We start from the raw sequence: 15,140 nt of genomic DNA on the forward strand, positions 1-15,140 counted from the left end.
CCACGCTAACCCCTCGCTGTGCCGGGCCCGCCACTCGCTCTCCGCAAATGAGACATGCTGAAAAATTGATCTGGATGCATCTGTGGCGAGATTACGTCTCTGGGCTAAAAGGGAGATGTGACTAGCTCCAGGTAATTCATAAATCTGTGTGTCTCTGTGAAAGAGGATCCTGACAGGAGCTGGTGAATGGGAAAACTTAGTGGAGGTATTATCAGGACTACATCACTGCTATCTGGAGAGCGCTGCACAGAAAGGCCATTAAGTCACCACTTCTCTGAATGCTGGCGAAGGCCACACATTAAAACACACTAGTATAGACTTCTCTATGGCACATAACGCAGGAATGATTAACAAGGATGTCAGGAAAATAAATCATCTTTGTTTATTATGCCTGGGAGCAACGTAGCCTTTTGCAGTATATAACACCATTTCTTTGATGAATGATTTGAGTGGAATATAATAATGAAGCAGAAGTATATTGTTCAACCGCATGAGGGTAATAGTGTGTTTTTGCCTGTTAAACACAAATCCTTTATATTTAAATGTCTGATGAATGATTTTTTTACCGTAAAGATCAACTTTAATTATTTTGTAAATCAAATTATCGCCACGTTTCAGTTGCAAACACTAATGTTCTATTCATTAATGTATTCATTCAGTTTCTATTCATGCCGGGTGGTTGCATGAGAGCGCGTCACTCTTTACATTAAAGGTTGAAATGGTGAGAGAAATGTCACCAGGGCGGCAGTAAACTACAATGACCAACTAGTCCAGGTGCAGTTTACATTCATGTCCGTTGAAAATTACAATTGTCACAATTAGCATCATAATTCTTGGCCAGAAACATATTCGATGAGGTTGCCGTGACCTTTGACCACCAAAAATGTTTCAGATCTTCGTTGATATGAAGAGGATTTTTAAATCACATTGACACACACGAACAGTTAAGCTTGTGAATGCAAAGCTTTCCAGCTGTAACACGAATAACTAACCTGGAAATGTAAGGTGTTGATCACGTGTGCTCGCCTGTCCTGTATCTTACATGACCTCAAACAGATATTCAAGGACAACGAATACGACGACTGATACTGTAATCTACACTTAGTGTTTGATCCTCACGATTTACCCTGTAGCGAGCCGAGTTCTTTGTGCAGTGATTCTTGTCCAACAACTTATTTATCATTCAACAGCATATGAGAGTCGGCTTTTACTCAAATGTTGGCAGTATTTTCAAATGTTTCCGGACCCCCTCAAAAGTTTTGTCCCTTGACCACCCTTCTGCCTTCTGGCAGGTGAAACCAAACAAACACAACTATTCCACCTCAACAGCAACAGCCCTCCCCTCTGTGTCGCATTTCTAGACAGGGTGTTTTTCTTTAGGTGCCTCTCAGCCGCAAGTGTGGGCTGCCCGCTTTTTAAAATGTCATTCCCACGGCGGTGTGTATTGTGAGAGTGGCAGTTGTTGGACTCTCTGAGGCCTTTAAGCACTCTGTTTTCCCCCTATTACTCGTGCCCTGTGGGGGGACAGACAGTTGTGGCGAGATGCGGCGCAGCGCAGCAGGGGAGGTCCCCAGATACCCCAGATTCATACTTTCCACCTGACGCACAGGAGAGAGAGAACAGAGAGAGCTGGCAATTACCAGACGTCTCGCTATATATACTGCAATCCTGGCCAGCTCTGCTCGGCTGTACTCCACTCTGAAGGCTGTCTCAGGGCCAAGCTGGAGGTAATGAAAGCAACACACTCCTAATGGACTATTGATGTGTGTGTGAGTGTGTGTGTGTGTGTGTATGACGGGAAAGAGTGAGAGAGGCTCAAAGAACAAAGGTAGGAAACAGAGACTGTTAGAAATCATTCTGTTGGCATGTCGGAGTGCTCTCCTTCTTCTGCGCCGTCTGTGTTTTTTCGTGCCACTACAGAAATTGTGCATCCATGTCTGCGAGCTCCTGTAAATCATCTGCATACGGCGAGCGAGAGCAGCGGCAGAAAAAAAAAAAAGGGAAAGAAACCACGGGCGTGATCCAATAACCACGGTGAGCGGCGCTGCCAGGCGAGGCAACAGAGACAGACAGAGAGACAGTGTGTGTCTGAGACATGCGGTCACCCCAACCAGGTGTGTTTCCATCGTCCGTCAGCTCGCACGCCAGCAGGCAGCGCTCGTAGAAACACGCTCGTACACAAAAAACACAAATAGCTTCAGGTGACAAAAAAAAAAAAGAGGAAAAATTGGCATCTCTGACGCCGTCGCAGGAAGATCCATCAAACGGGACGTGTCCCACGCCGACGGATCGTCCACTGGCAGAGCGTGGAGGTGGGTACGCTTTTTAGTGTCTTCGTGTGTGTCCCCTGCCCCGCTGGCAGGCAGTCGGATGAATGAATGGGCGTCGGCTCCTGGAGGTCCGGTGGCGCTCCAGAAATAACTCTGCTGACCACGGTGACCTCTGCTTGTTCCCACACTGCCTGCGTCCTGTTCTAATGGAGCACCGTGCTCTATTTTGGGGGCGGCGGCTAGATTTATCTCAGTGCCCTCTGTGTCCCCGGGGCCGCTGACAGTGATGTGAGCGGGTGTAACTGATGCCTGCTTCCCTGACGCAAGCACACAGAGGATACAATTAGTCACGAGGTCAGTTCTGGGGCGTCAGATGACCTGGCTGCGCCTCGCCTTTTTACCTCTGCGTTCAAAACGTGTGACCGTAAAACGCGCCACAGTTGAAAATACAAAGCTGGAAATGATCTTTGTGGTTTTTTTTTTTTGCGATGCTGCAACTACTGAGAGATACAGGTAAGAAGAGAGCAGCGAGGCGCAGAGATCAAGCCTTCTGAATCGCTTGCATACCACAGAGACCTTAGAGCATGATTATCCTCCTCAGCAAACTTAATCTTCATTCTGCAGGAGTGGCCGGATGGCCGAAGGGCTGTGAGCTCAGTGACCTGCTGGATCTGCTGAGAGGCTGAATATTACAGAAATGCATCGCTTCGGGCGCTGTATTAAAAAACGGAAATCTCGGGATCCGTGAAGATAATGTGTCTCAGGACTTCATTCCTTGGAGTTGTGGAGAGCCTGGTCAGCTCTGGGGAGAAGTACAACAAGAAAAGCCAAAAGGTGTTTGCTTATGACTGATTGAGCTCCTGAGCTCCCCACAACATAATTCACTGGGAAAGGTAGAAGAAACGCTCCTGAAGCCCTAAACAACTTCTGTGCAGGACTGTCAGCCAACAAGTTGTGCACAGCTGTGTTTCCATGTGCAGAGCTGCACATCAGCAGGAACTAAACAACCTCCGACTTGGCTGAATAAGACTGCGGTGCTGTGGTACTCCAGGTTGATCTGACACGACTTTGTGAAGAACTCTGGGGCTCGTCTAGGAATCCACCGCATTTTTACTTCTTCATGTCTCGGTCTGAGGACTGTGGATTTTGTTTCCAGACCGTAATTGGGTGGACATCCATACATTGCGGGGTGCCTTGTCTGATTGATGTCTTCACACATGCAGTGTGGGACTCGCCCTGGTCTGGTCTTGGTCTTGACTGGGTCTCGATACACTCTGGTCTCTGGACTCTTTTTTTAGGTGGTCTTGACTGCAGCACTGAAATCCAGCAGATGGATGTTTAGCCATCAAACTCATTGATCGGCATGCTCACCTTCGTTCATCTTCTCTGGCTCATAAATGTCTGGTCAAACAGACGCGCCATGGGGGAGCCGGAGAAAGTCGGGATCACCAAAGTAATCTGGATTATTAGTGTAGGGATCATGAATATTTGCAAAAACTGCAACGGTGAACCAACCATGAGTTAACCCACATCTTCTAGTGTGGACCACAGGGCTGCGTGGCGCCATGTGGAATGTATTCCTGATTACTGCGTGTATTATTAATGTATGCACATGATACATTCAAGAGCATTTTTGGACCAAGGCCCGATAGGATTTCTTGAATCCACTCCACGAAAGAAATAAGAACAAATCAATGACACGGCTGAGCGCGCATCAAACAAAAGAGGAGATGAAGAATGTTCTTCATAAATAAAAGCAGCCGCAGGTGCTCATTTTGCTCGCACTAATATTGTGTGCACTCAGCTGAATCCAGTTACATAGATGAGCATCGGGGGGGGGGAGAGAACAGGAATGTGTGCGATGCCGACGTGCAGGATGGCGAGCAGAGAGGAAGGGAGGACAGGGAAGATAAGCGAGGGAGGGACGGATGAGAGAGAGGGAGAGAGAGAGAGAGAGCATGCAAAAGCAAGGACGGCAAAAAGTGTGAGGAGGGAGTTGGATAGAAGGGTATCAACATGGTGGACAGCTGGTCCGGGGTCACAGGGGTCAAGCTCAGGAAGCGGCCGCACAGCCAATGTCATCCTTTCATCTCTGCAGATGCAGCAGCCTAAACTTTACTCAGATTTAACCTTCCAAAAGCAAAGGGCTGTTCCAACTTTCTCTCCTCTCTGCACCACCCATCACCTTCTTTCCCTCTCTGCCCCTTTCCATCTGCTCTCTTTTATCTCCCTCTCTTATTCATGTCACATTTCCTCAGCTCCTAATCTGTTTCTTCCCATCACCCTCCCGCTTTATTTCTCTCTATTACCCTCGTTGTGTGTCTTGTCCTCGTGGTAACTCTCCTACATTCGGTGCTGCTCCACATTAGATGTGGTTGAGTGGAGAGCAAAGTCAATTGTTCCTGCCTAAACCCTTCAGGAGCCGGGGCTCCTCTTCTCAGCCCAAACAAACTTTGAAGCCAATCACACGGCTTATATATTATTTTCCGTGGAAGTGGACTGCAGCAGGTGAATGCTTTAAATTTCAGTGATGGATCCACTCACAGTAGCTCCTCCTCCTCCTCCTCCTCCTCCTCTCTGTGCTCACCACCGGCTCCGCTCATGATTGATACAGTTCAGCGGCGAAACAAACAAAGCGTGACAAATCCAGATTATTGTCTGCGGGCGAGATAAGGTTATAATGAGAAAGTGCATCGGGGGAAATTGATCCCCTTTCAGGAAGCTGTCTGATTTACTGTGGATGCCAATAATAACTTCCTGTGCGTGCTGCCTGTAATGGGAGGCGGGTGGAGCCGGGGGGGGGGGGGGGGGTAGGTTCACGCTAAAACGACAGATTTCATTACGATGCAATATCCTGAGAAGCGCATTCGAGAGGGAGGATGGGCGGCTAATTATTATCCGCAGCACTGTATATTGAAAAGCTGTCTGATTGTTATGTGTTTCACAAACAGGGACAGAAGTACGGCTGGCTCCCACCGGGTGACAGCGGCGGTAAGTAAGTCATCAATACATAACGAAGTTGACCTTTTGTTTCTGTCAAAAAAAAAAGAGGAGGGAAAACATTGGAGATAAATAATTAACAGATCAGCACCCACGCACGGCACAGAGATGCATCCTGGGAACAATGTGCCTCGCCGTGCTCGGAGTGGCAGCCGTGCCTGAGACGAGCTGACAGCCGAGCCACCAACCTACTTGGCTAAATCTACACGCCTAAGGGGAGAGAAATGGGCCTGCTGACAGGCCAGTTATTAGCCAGGGGAATGTGGGAGGGATTGCAGAAATTAACATGGATTACTCGAGTATGACTGACAGTTTCAGAAGGGCTTTCTGCGACTTACCAAGTGAATCGGGACTCGCCGTAATTCAGCGAGGGACGTTTTAAAACCGCGGGCTGTCTCGGCACGTCGCCTTGGTGAGGACGCCCACAGGGAGGGGATCTTTTTCTGCAATAGCACCCCCGGCAACAGCTCCCCCAGCCCTCGGTGGCACAGGCCCTTGTGTTTGGCAAATAATTACGAGATACTGTATGTCGCCGGCGCTGTCTTCTGGTCGGTGCTGTGTTTTGTTTAAGGGGAGGGGGGGGGGGGCTTGGCTAATAGTAACTCCTGTGAACTGTGCTTGGCACAAGACAGCTGCGGTGGTTCTAAAAAGCCGGGGCGTCATCTGGATCTCTCACAGATAGGGGAAGTAAATCAGAAACCGCATCCATAAGGGGGGGGGGGGGGTCTCCATGAAGCATATGGCTTTTACTATGGGCCTAAGTACAACTTTTTATGTATACATTAAAATACAGTCCATTTGAAGTGGGAGTGAGGGGAGACAGAGACTGTGGTTTGAAAAGGAATTGTGAAAACAGATAAAGTTAGGGGGAAAAACACCAGAGTATTGTAAAAAAAAGAAAAAGAAGAAGAAGCCGGAAAGCTTGTACATATTGCATGTTTCCGTTTGGTTCCATGTCCCAGGGCCACTGTGGCTGCTTCCTGATGTGGTTTCCATTATTTATCCAGCATCTATTGGACAGTATTGGAGCCGACTCATATTGGCAGCAGCCCAACAGAAGGGGAAAGGAAGAAGCTGCAATGTGCCTGCACATCCAGTCTGGACCGACTCTCTATTTACACAGTTAGACGTTTATGTGAAATGCTGCTTGGTCCAAGTCTGGTGCTGTTCTTGGACAACGCTGCTCGCTCCCTGTGTTCCGTCTGAAGACGCACCTTCTTGTTTATTTAGCTGTTGTTTGATGGGTGATGATGACATGACGTTGAATTGCACAAAGAGCTGAACAGAACACCCGTCAGATGTTATCAATTTCCAATCTGCCACGGCTCACTCACAATATGAGATTACTCACCTGCCAAAACCAAACAACGGCTAATGCATCGCAGGTTCAAATTACATTTACCATAGGGTGTCATTTCTAAGCTGTTTAATGCATTGTGGGACGAAGGGCTTTAATCAGCGAGGCTCAGTGGAGCCAGCGGATTAAATCACTTTTTATCTGCGCTTCCTTTGACTTTCCCAGTGCTCAGGGTTGCAGTGTAAATCATAATGCGTCCCTGTTGGGCTCACTTCAGTATGGTTTATTGCTGTAGTCACATTTCATAAATCCTATTTATTCTGTGTTGAGTAAATCCACACGCACTGAAAAACAAGGATAACTCTTACATCCTCACCTCAAACTTCAAAGTTGATCCGCTCTCAGAAAGGAGTTTATTGGGTCCGCAGTATCTATGCGTGTGCATCTTGTGTACTTCTGGACACATGCACTGCGGTGATGCGCAGGCGCATTGACGCCTGCGGTGCACCCGCCTGTGTACATTTGGGCACGCGTGCACCGCCGGTCGGCTGTGTTTGTGTGCGGGCGTCGGCGCGCTCACGGCCGGCCGCAGCGACGGGGAGAAGCGGCTGCCGCATTGCACAGAATAGCTAAACAGCTGTAGTGCTCCATCAGGGCGATCGATCATGTCCCTCTCTCCGAATCACAATCAGACGTGGGCAGAGCAGAGAGGCTGGCTACGCACCTCTCATATCAACCAGGCCTCGCCAGGCAAACCGGGCCTGGAGAGCCGATTAGACGCCTCTATATACGGGCAAGCTGGCACGTGTTTCTGGAAGACACCGACGCGTATTCAATTAAAGTGCACGACAAGCACTGTCTTTTTTATATTTTACAATGGTGTGTTTTATTGCTTATAAAGGATATTACTGTCCACCGAGTTTACTGCACTAATTCCATGCGTTACAGTTACAACACCACTGAGTACCAGCGACACGAATCAGAGGTGCATAAAACACACAGTGTGTCCAAGCAGCTCATGCCGCTGCGAGGACGTTCGACCGGCTCCATTCTAACTTAACAGTAATAATATGTAAGCTGTTTAAGTATCATGAGCTACCATCTGCTATCATCCCCCCCCCCCCCCCCCCCCCAACACTGTAAATCAACTCAACACCTCATGTAATCACAAGGAAGTTTGATGTTATTACATTCCACATTTAAACAGGAAGTCGATGGGAGATGTCTGTGGCGCCATTAGCCGCCATCTGCTAGCATCTCTGCAACCCTGTGTATCTCCACCCTGCGCCGTGGCGGTGTCTGCGACTCGATGTTAACTTCCTGCCAATATGGGGACTTTGTCGTCCCCCCCCATGGTCAGTTGAATTTAACAGATGACCTGACATCCAGATATTTACTTCCTGGTTTGGGACAGTGTTAGAATTCAGTATCTGTTCCTGTTGCCACTGGACACACCTGAGTAGAAGCGGGAAGCTAAAACAAGACCAACCCCCAGCGCGCGCGCACACACACACACACACACACACACACACACGCACGCACGCACGCACGCACGCACGCACGCACGCACGCATGCACGCACATCTTGGCACAGTACCTAAGCTGTAAATGCAGATGCTTGTCAGATACAGGCTTTGGGGGGATTGCTGAGCAGGCGCGGTACATCGAGAAGAGTGCGTGCTTGTGTGCGTGGATGCGTGCTCAGAGTGTTGTGGTGCGTTTGTGTGTTTGTGCTACCACAGTAACTTTGTGGACTATGTTTCAATAGCTAACTGGAAGGAAAAAAGGGAATCTCATTTGCATTATATGGATGTTGACACTCTATCCAGGTCAAAGTTAGTGGTGCATGACTATATGTGTGCTTATGTGGATTGTGTGTGTGTGTGTGTGTGCATGTGTCAAAGCTCACAGGGTGTCGTAGTCATAGCTGTCACACAAGGATACACAGCTCCCGCTGTGCTGTGTGAGGCAAGGACCCCCTGGGGGGGGGGGGGGGGGGGGGGGTGCCGCTGAACTGTCAAAGCAGGATGGATGAAGAAGCTGCCCTGCATAGCAAGGGGCTCGAGGGAAATACCCCCAACGTGACACGCACGCACACAGACACACACTGCACACAAATACTACCACGTGTGTGATCCAGCTTTAAAAATGCATATATTTGAATGTGCATGAATGAATCAGAACACATAACAAAAACTGATTTTGGGCTCTTCGCTGGCTGTGGGAGGAGGAGAACCAGAAACAGCCCGGGGGTCCTCCGCAGAGGGCCATCTGAGTTTGATAACAGAGGAATGTCCAGAGAGCGTTTAGCAGACTTCAACCCAACATGCACAGTGTCAGAAAGAGGAAGGAAAGTTCACTCCATGTATCGAAAACTTTGGGAAAAGTATCAAGAGGGCTGACGGAAAGGGCTTTTTGTCCCCCTCAGTGTTCATGGAGAGAATCTCTGAATCCGAAGCGTAACCTAACATGTCGACTTCGGGTTCGGCTCCAGAATCGAACCGATGCAGTGATGACACATTGTTGACATTTTCCAAAGAGCAAAAAAGCCATGTGGTGGAAATGTGGTTTCAGTATTGGTCGTACAGTCGGCTCCTCATACGACTCCATGCACGACTCAAGAGTCTAATAAGCTTCTCATCAAAACAAGCAAAGCAAACTGGTTTCTTTAACCAATGGAATGACACACTCACTGTACGCTTCCGATGATTGGTTGGAATGGTGTTCACACCAGAAATGAACCGAAAGCAACCCCAGACCAAAACGCTCAGGGTTCGTCCAGCGGGACTTAACAAGGCTGGTGTGAAGGAGCCTGTAAACAATACCTTTTTTAAATTAAAATGTGCGTGATATCTTATATGTTTTGGATGGGGAAAGTCAGAGTCACCAAGTGATGACTGAGTACTTCCTGAGTTTTCGAATCAATGCGTTTTTGCTAAAAACAAACCAGGCCGGGTAGTCAGACAAACCTGGTCTACAAAATCAGGTTTCCAAAGATCAGAAGTCACTTTGTTAAGTGATACTGATTGAAATAGTGGCCAAAAGTACAACAATTAGGCACAAGTAATAACAGATTTTGATTATCAGATGCATAGACTTCAATTACAAACAGCAACAACACAAGGAACAATACTATATTTGACAGCCAGAGTCGGTGTTTGTACACATTCATGGAGAAAAAGGAGAGATTTCATGGATGGAGCCTTGAGGAGGGACCAGACCAGAGCAGACCATGTAAACTTAACTATTCTTAATTCCACAGAAGGATTTCCTCGATCGGGGCGGTAAATCTTCAAGCTTGGCACAAGCCGGAACAACCCATTAACAATAATAAAGCCTGAGCGGCCTGGAGATAGACCCTTAAAGGGGAAGGTCAGCCTGATATTACAGCTTTAAAGGTTTCCTATTACGGCTCAACTTCAATATAACCACTCTCCTTCCCTCTAATGGCTGCTGGCTATACAGTGGCGCAGCATATGTGGAGATTCTCAATCCAGTCTCTGAGATATAACTGTACGGTGGAGGAGCGATTTATGGGTCCATTTTCAGTCCCACTGGTTGGAGGTGGAGGTATTGTTAATAAAATTGCCATTGGGGTGAAGGAGATTTCATTGGTATTGCCCCGACTGGCCTCCACGTCCTGCTGGGACGCATTGGGAGGCGCAGCACCTGGCCCCAAAAGCGCTTAGGTGGCATTTTCTTTTTTTCATCCCCGGCCTTTCTTTCTTTTATATCTTTCCTCCACCCTTTTTGCTCCCAGCTTGTCACCCCTAATCCCTCAGAGACTTGCTCTGTTTTCCAGCATTTCCAATGTCTCCTTTTGTTCTCAACTTTTTGGGGCCGTGGTGCACTTTGGACTCGTGGTACATCCTTGTCTCGGTTTTGTGACGCTCCTTCATTCACCCCCTTTTCCCCTGCCTGTTTTCTCCTTGGTCAGCTCGCTCCACTGTCGAGGGCGACTGCAGAGAAGAAAGATAGGAAGGCGAGAGGACACGGCAGCGGCGAGCTGGAGACGAACGAGGGGAGAGTGCAAGCTCTTAAGTAGATTGCAAAGAACAGCACAGAGGCGTGAGTGTGAATATTAAGAGGGTTTTCTCCTGCCCGAGAAGTTTCAGCCTGCAGCAGTGGCGGCTCCAGGGAGGTAAAGAGATGGTGACAGAGACAGAGAGAGAGAGAGAGAGAGAGGGATAGAGAGGGAGAATACCTACAGAATCCTCCAGCCACACAGCCACGACAGCTTCAGGTGTCAGAAACAACGGTGTGCACAATCTATCAAGCTGCCCCGCAGATCCAAGATGAGAAATTACCATGATTAAATTGGAAAGGAGGTTTCTCACAGCAAACGGGTGAAGATTTTCAAAGACAGAAAGGAAAGGGGGTGATGCAAGAACAATGTAAAGCAAAGGACGGGAGACTCACCTGGAATGCCTGGCGGGGTTTTCAGGTATTTGCCATTGAAATGCTGTATCACTACTTCACACTTCTCTGTGGACTCCATCCTGCAACACAGCAAGTGATACATCGGGTTTCATTTAAAAACACTCGCTGTCCATCTGCGGCACAGGTTGACAGTCCTGAGGAATGAAAGTGCTTAACCTCGACACTAAATGATGACACAAAGGGAGTGCTTGTGGTAAATATATAGAATGTCTTCACGCTACAAATGGATGGTTTCTTTATGGCACTAAACGTCCGTCATAACCCCACGGCCCCATTAAGTTCATGTGGGCATGTAAATGTGTTCATGTGTTTATGAATCGATAAGGAATATAATGATGTACTGTATATATTAAATTAAACAGGAAAACCTGTTCTACAAGACTAAATAATGCATTTTACATGCTGAAAAGACACAACTCAACAACCAAAGGCAGAGAAAACCAAATATATATATATATATATATATATACCTGTATATATAGATGAAAATGACCAAAAAGGATAAATCACCATGATGTCCTTTCCGCTATCAGAATGCTACACGCTAACGACGGACATCACTGAACCAATAACACATATACTGATACACATCTTAACTAATCTCACAAGTGTTTTCTTTATATTGTACGGTTGAATCTATTTGCCCTTGTGGTTGAGGCGATGCACTCGTGTTTGTACGGGTATGCAAACCTTTGCAATCTTTGAGAAAACACGGCCGGGGTTGTAAGAACACAAACAGATAAGAATACCTCCAGCAGCAGACACCCTCTACCTCTCATCGACACCACGATGCCGCTCCTAAACCAACATATATCACGCTGAGTCTCAGGCCGACTGAAAGCGGCGCTGTCGTCATAATCAACTCAACATTGCTTGTTTCCATTTCGGCACCAGAATAACAAAGTTAAACACCGCCACCGATGACACACTTACAACAACAAGAAGGACCGTGTCCTGCTGGCTGCTAGCGTCACTCTGTTCTCACACGGAAAAAAAAAGTGAATGTTTGTGACACTACCCAGAGTCAGTCTGTTTACGTGCTGGGGGGAACGGCATGAGTCAGAAGTCCATCGTGCATGGGGAGAAAGGAATGCAGGGCTCTGGAAGCTGAAGGAGGGGGACAAGAAAGTATGAAGGAGGGAAATGTCGCGCTTATGAAGAGTGATAACTCTGATTTACGGAGCGGCAGAGAGAGCGTGAGCAGAAAGCTGACTCACTCCTCATCCCCCCCCCCCCCCACACCCCCTTAAAGCCACTGGATCAAAAGGGCTCTGGTCTCTCACATCAGACGCACACAGAAGCCGGTAACCCCAACACACACACACACACACATCGGAGGAGGAATTTGGTTGTGCAGGTATTTAGTCAATGTAAGCGTTGGTTGGGCGGATATTCTGACCTGCTGATGGTGCTACATGAAAACTCAGGGGATCACCAAAGCTACTCCAAGTCATCCTCGGGGGAGCAAATTTCGTGACGATCCGTCGATTTTTTGTGGAGACAATTCACACAAAAAAGCGAAGACTGAGCGTCTCCTGTTGGCGCTTGAGGAGACGCCAGGGGACTCGTCCTCTGAGGGACGTGGACGTCTGTGTAACATGTTATTACAGCGACATTACAAACACAGCCATGCGCATGCGTTTGCCGCCTCTGTACATATGTTACCACACAGATTACTCACAAAGGACTCGTATTGGACTGGATTCTAAATGCAGACGTGAGTGATCGCTCCGCTCATGCTGATGGTAATGGGATCCTGGAATGTGCAGAATTCATCGCTCTCCACAGTTTCATTCTTTATTCGGTCTCACTTCCAAGAATTCTCATATCATCCTGTCAGCCTCTCACTTCTCTGTCCTCTGTCTCTCTCCCGCTTCTTCCATCTCTGCCTTCATCCTTCTTCTTTTTTTACCATAGCTTCTTCGCCTCTCCCTCCGTCACATCCATCTTACTCCCGACCCGTCTGCACCTCTTCCTTTTGACGTCTCTCTCACCCCCCACCCCCCCCGTCTTTAGACCATGTTTTTACCTCCTTATTTCACTGTTTCTCTCTCTCTCTTTCCCGCTCCATCTCTCTCACTTTGAGTGCCCTTCTTTCCCTCCCGTCTGTTTGCTTCTCTGTGATCCATATCAACATCTTTTTTTTCTTCTTTCTATCCCTGCGTCTCTTTTTTCTTTCACACCTCCTGCCATCATCCATCTCTCACTGATCATATTAAATGTTTAAACACACGCCGTCATGAATGGACCGGTCCTTAATAAAACGTGTAATATTGTAATTTAAATCAATAATAGTTAGATTAAAGACAAGAGAGTAAAACGTGGATAAATAGAAGGCCACTTCCTCTGGCAGCTGTCAGCGCCTGACAGTACACACATCCGGTTTATTATTCAGTTATACTTTATATTAAACTCTTCCGCTGAAACCAAGGAGGCGGAGACCATGTTCTCACACATTCTATACCTCTAACGCAGTATATACATATTTATAATGCATTATAATCCATTACAATAGTGTACGTGATTATTAAGCCACTCTAAATTCTCATTAAAACATATTGTAGAATGTTTTGTGTGTGATCTTTATGAATACAAATAAATGTCCCTTTACATTTAAGCAGCTATAAAGTATTACGACACTTGACCTCAAGCTATGAGAAAATGCTTTGCATGTTCTACAGAGTTTAAATATGTTATTCCACGTATTTTACACCATCTCATAACTTGTGTGTGTATATATGTTTCACTCGACATTGTTTGATGACACACTCATGCCAATAAAGCTCCTAATCCATGTACACACACACACAACACAGTTCCACAAATATGCCAATAACCTTCCATAATGCCGTCCCTTCAGGAGCCCAGTGACACAGAGCTGAGCTGCATGGAGCAACGCTAACCTCTTTATCGCCTTTGTTCTCGCTCACTAAAGCCTAACAGCCCCGTACAGCGAGCACACTCCACTTAGTGCCGAGTGAAAGAATGATTCATGTGGCTGTGGACTGCATATCCCCCCCTATTATTTGCTCTGCCGTTTTTCGTTGTCGTTGCTGTCCATCTTTAGAAAATGGCTGACAATCAGGTTGAGCCCATCATCCGTCCTCCAGTGTTTCAAGTGATTCTCTTGACTGGACGCGTCGGTGCTCAGCCCTCCCTCGCCATTCTCCAGCGCTCTTTATCGTCCTCCTCACACGCCCTCTGGCTATTCAGTGCTTGCCTCCTCCTCAACGCCCTCTCTCCTTCACTCTTTGGAGAAGGTATAGGCAGACAGAAAGCAGGTGGGCAGGCAAGGAGTAAATAAGGCAGGCGGGAAACAAAGCGATCGGCCCAGACCGTGGACCAACCTTCGGGGCAGCCGTTCATCCAGGTAGGCGGCGGCTTTTCTCTGTGTGCTGCCGCTTAATGGCATCAGGTGCTGCTGTCTGCAATGATTAGTGCCGCGGCTGGAGTAATGGGCTCTGATAACAGTAATGGATCGGCCCACAAACACTTAGCTCAGTTTACTCTCTCTAATGCCCCTCATGGCCCAACCCCTCAGCAGCTGTCTGTCTGTCTGTTGACACAGCTAACGGGAGCTCCACGATTGATCAAATACATTGATTTTCTTTGTGCCCCGAATCTCCTCCTGGCTTCTTTTTCTGATCTGTACTTACACAATAAAACCTTCGGTACCTCTCTCATATGTAACCAAACGCCGCTCGTTCACTTCTCACATTTTCTTCCAGACGCCCACACTCGTTTCCCTTTCATTCCTCAATCTTTCTCCGTCTCATACTGGCTTATCCTTTCCCATCACTTTATCTTTCTCTTCATTATAACATCTATGATGAGTTATTTTTTTACCTGGCCCTTGGTTCACACTCCTGTCCCTCTCTCCTCCCTTTTCCATCATACCTCGGTTCCCCCACGAGGGCTGAACAGGTGGCCGGTGGCAGGTTGATGCTGTGCTCGGCTTGCTGGTCTGCCTGTCTGTGTGCGTACGTGTGAGTGTGCGCTCACCAATGTGCGTGTCGCTGTAATGTGCACACGTGCACGCACACGCGCTGAGGCCAGTCCGTGCATATGCTCACATTTGAGCATAAGTGGCTGTCTGTGTGCGTCTGTGCTCGTCCGTCCTGCTGTAAACCTCG

At 47.7% G+C, this 15,140-nt stretch overlaps 1 protein-coding gene across 1 annotated transcript in view; it reads right to left on the reverse strand.

Annotated features, from left to right (window-relative positions):
- The window catches only part of rbms3 (RNA binding motif, single stranded interacting protein), a 182,406-nt gene that overhangs the window by 57,724 nt on the left and 109,542 nt on the right, over nucleotides 1-15,140 (reverse strand). The window contains exons 6-8 of the mRNA XM_056425448.1: nucleotides 10,987-11,066; nucleotides 8,612-8,637; nucleotides 4,449-4,489 (exon numbers count right to left, since the gene is read on the reverse strand). Coding sequence (XP_056281423.1) covers nucleotides 4,449-4,489; nucleotides 8,612-8,637; nucleotides 10,987-11,066 — 147 coding nt within the window. The remainder of the gene's footprint in view (nucleotides 1-4,448; nucleotides 4,490-8,611; nucleotides 8,638-10,986; nucleotides 11,067-15,140) is intronic.

Source organism: Pseudoliparis swirei, chromosome 1 (genome assembly GCF_029220125.1).
Source record: "Pseudoliparis swirei isolate HS2019 ecotype Mariana Trench chromosome 1, NWPU_hadal_v1, whole genome shotgun sequence".
NCBI lineage: Eukaryota > Metazoa > Chordata > Actinopteri > Perciformes > Liparidae > Pseudoliparis > Pseudoliparis swirei.